The 3307-nt window shown below is 55.4% G+C and overlaps 1 protein-coding gene across 1 annotated transcript; it reads left to right on the top strand.

The window, feature by feature from the left end:
* The first annotated feature begins 545 nt into the window (after positions 1 to 545).
* Positions 546 to 1375, top strand: LOC122545648 (ubiquitin-like modifier-activating enzyme 1). Its single transcript, XM_043684604.1, has 2 exons — positions 546 to 760; positions 951 to 1375. Exons 1-2 carry the CDS (start codon positions 580 to 582, stop codon positions 1358 to 1360), a joined length of 591 nt encoding a protein of 196 aa, XP_043540539.1. The 5' UTR covers positions 546 to 579; the 3' UTR covers positions 1361 to 1375.
* The last annotated feature ends 1932 nt before the right edge of the window (positions 1376 to 3307 follow it).

The raw sequence follows: 3307 nt of genomic DNA, 5'->3' as shown, positions 1-3307 counted from the left end.
TGTGAGTGGGCTGGGGGGAGGGTGGGGGCGCGGGGGGCTTGGCGGCGTGGGCCAAGCAGGGAGAGGAATGTGTGAGGGTTCTGATCTGGAATCCGGGTGGGGCTGGGAATTGTGGCTTGTTCCCCCTGTTTCCCACCTGGCGGAGTCAGGAACAGGAGGAGGCCGCACAGCCTGCTGTCACTTCACGCCACCTTGGCCTGCTCCCTGTACCCTATCGCTCATCACAAACCTATCCAACTCTCTGGGTTCTGCTTCCACTGCACCCGGGGGGGGGGAGGGGGGTGGCAGGCAGAGTGTTCTCCAGATTCCTGACTCTGAGGGAAGTTGTGTCCCCTCCCTCTCTGTATGTGATCTCTGCTTCGAGACCGGACCCCGTTGTGGGACTTTGCCTCCGTGTTTCAGGCACTTGACGCTCGCTTTCAGAGGGGGCTCCTCTGCGTCTGTGCTCTCGCACTGTCTCTCTCGCTCGCTCGCTGTCTGCTTATCCTTCCCACCCTCCCTCCCCCCTCGCTGTGGGCGGGTCAGTCCCTCCCCTCGCTGTCTCTCACTCGCTGCTGTGCTCCCTTGCAGGCCCTTCACATGGACTACGTCGTGGCAGCTGCTAACCTGTTTGCTCAGACGTACGGCATCAAGGGCTCCCAGGACCGGGATCAAATCGCTGAGCTCCTGAAGAACATCAAGGTGCCCACCTTCACTCCAAAATCCGGGGTCAAGATCCACGTCTCCGACCAGGACCTGCAGAATTCCAACGCCTCTTTGGGTGAGTCGCATCGCTGCGCGGTGGCTGACCGAGGGGCTGCGCCAGTCCACCACCCTCTTTTTCTCACCCCCCGCCCTGTCCCAACTCCGGCCCCCGCCTGGCTGCCTTCCCTGCCCCTATTTCTCACCCCCCCCCCCCCCCAAGTCTGCGTGCTGTCTCTCATCGTTCCTTTGTTGTGTCTTTTTTGCAGATGACAGCCGTCTGGAGGAGCTGAAATCCACCCTGCCCTCTCTTGAGGCGCTGTCGACCTTCAGAATGTATCCCATTGAGTTTGAGAAGGTAGCAGCAGTTCCAGTTGTTAAAGCGATCCATTCAAGCCCCTTCCCGACAGAGAGGCTCGCCCCTCTCTCCTCACTGTCCCCTTCTGATTGCTCTTTGTCGGGAGGTCCCGAGCACAGCTCCAGATGCACCTCCCCTTTGGAGAGGGCGCACTGCGTTACTCCCAGGGCGTGGCTGCATTTGACTGGCGCCACCCAGCCTGGCGAGACTCTGACTGGCGTCTCCAGGAAGCTAGCCAGGGTATCACTCCAGCAACCTTGTCACCAAGCCGTTACCCAAGTGCCCGTTCGGCCGTGTATGTCGGGGGGGGGAGCGGGCTGACGACAGAGGGAGGTGCGAACTCCCCCACCACCGGTTGGTTCATCAGTCCCTGCTGGATCCCATTCCCAGCTCATTTCCATCCCTCTGACCCCACACAAGAAAAAACAAAGAGGATTTTTTATAAAGAAAAGCAGATTCCTGTGGAACCTGCAAATAATCAGCAACTCAGGCAGTATCAGTGGAGAGAGAAAAATAAATTGACTTGAATTACTAAGTTTGTTTCTTTCCTACAGTGGCTGCCTGAAGAGTAATTTAATATTTTTATTTCTGTATAAAGAGACTTGACTAGTCACCTTTCCCAGAATCCCAGAGATTTCATTCTGTTTCTTCATATTACTATTTAAGTCATCTCTTCAGTGGAGGAAAGGATGTATTAATCTGCGGTTCTCCACTGGGGGAAGCATGCCTACTGTTTTGCGCCTTCTGCTTCCAGAAAGATGGATGTCTGTTGGCGAGTTTTAGGAGATAATTGGGAAATGTATCTGTCATGGTTGGGTAGTAGTTCGTCTTTGTATGAGATAGTCTGCAATTTGTAACAGTTCTGAATGCATGAAGAAGAGGTCAAGAATACTTTTCTTCAAATTCTGCTCAGTAGTATTCATTACCTTTTCAGAGAAAAGCCGGCAGACCAAGAATGCATCCTTAAAAGGTGGATGCAGTATGACAATTTTTAGTATAGGCACAACTATGTGGGTTGTGTATTGTCAAGTTATACAGCAATTGAATTCTATCCCTCAGTGTCCAGCTGGCGTGTGACTACATGCAGAGTATCATGCAGGTCAATGCCCGATATCCTAGTGATGGTTGTAGTGCCTTTAAGGTGTGGCCATCACTGCCATCTGCATTTGAACCATCCTGACTAACCAAAATTGGCTGTTGGATGACAAAATTTATCCCCATGACCACATGCTTCATAACACATCACATTTCTGATGCCTGGATTGCTCAAGAGGAATCCTACAGTACCCGACTGAGCTCAGTTTTGAGTGTGCGTGTGTATGTGGGGGCCGGGGGGGGGGGGGGGGGGGGGGGGGGCAATGATTGTGGGCGGCGTGGCGTGTTCCTCTCGCCTGTCCCTGACACCATCTCGCCTCCTGTCTGCCGCACTCAGTACTACGACAAGGAGTGGACGCTGTGGGACCGCTTCGAGGTGACTGGCGTCAAGCCGAGCGGTGAGGAGATGACCCTGAAGCAGTTCCTCGATTACTTCAAGGTGAGCTGGCCTGGTGGGGGGGCGCTGAGCAAGTGGTCTCTGCCACCCGGGGATGGGCATGGTCTGACTGTTTGTGACCGACTGTGGAAACGGCAGGCGCCCGGTCTCGTTGCCGTTTCCCAGAGCACCTCAGAGAGATCAGTCTTTGTGTGCGGACTGAATCAGGGAGCTGCAGGAAGATCGCCGATGGGGGAGGGCGCGAGAGGGACCGTTCCCTCGGCTGAAGGCAAACAAAACGCTTCCCCTACACTCCTCCCACCATCCCCAAGCCCTCCCCCCTCCCCCTCCCCTCCCGATGCTGCCAGACCCTCTGAGTTTGTCCAGCGATTTCCGATCTTTTTTTTGAGTTGGAGCTCTGGAGACACCCTCTGACAAATCTGGGTGGGGGGGGGGAATCACCCCTTCCTCCAGCCCCCCCTCTTTCTCTCCTTCTCTGACTCCCATCCCCCTCTCCCCTTCTAACTGTCTCCTCTGAATGGCCTCCTGTTCCTGTGTAACAGGCTGGAGGAGGAGGAGGGGGCTGAATGGCCTCCTGTTCCTGTGTAACAGGCTGGAGGAGGAGGAGGGGCTGAATGGCCTCCTGTTTTCAGATGCCTGGCATTTGGAGTGACGGGTGCAATGATTAGTATTTTCAGCGCAGGGGAGGTGTTGTGGTGGTGGGGGTGTCTGGTGGAGTTACTGTGGTGCTATTCCCCCAGGATGTGCGTCATACCCCCGCGGGTCAGCTCAGGGTG

Source organism: Chiloscyllium plagiosum, unplaced genomic scaffold (genome assembly GCF_004010195.1).
Source record: "Chiloscyllium plagiosum isolate BGI_BamShark_2017 unplaced genomic scaffold, ASM401019v2 scaf_83499, whole genome shotgun sequence".
Taxonomy (NCBI): Eukaryota; Metazoa; Chordata; class Chondrichthyes; order Orectolobiformes; family Hemiscylliidae; genus Chiloscyllium; species Chiloscyllium plagiosum.
The sequence above is the reverse complement of the archived record's forward strand: the minus strand, read 5'-3'. Positions and strand labels throughout refer to the sequence as shown.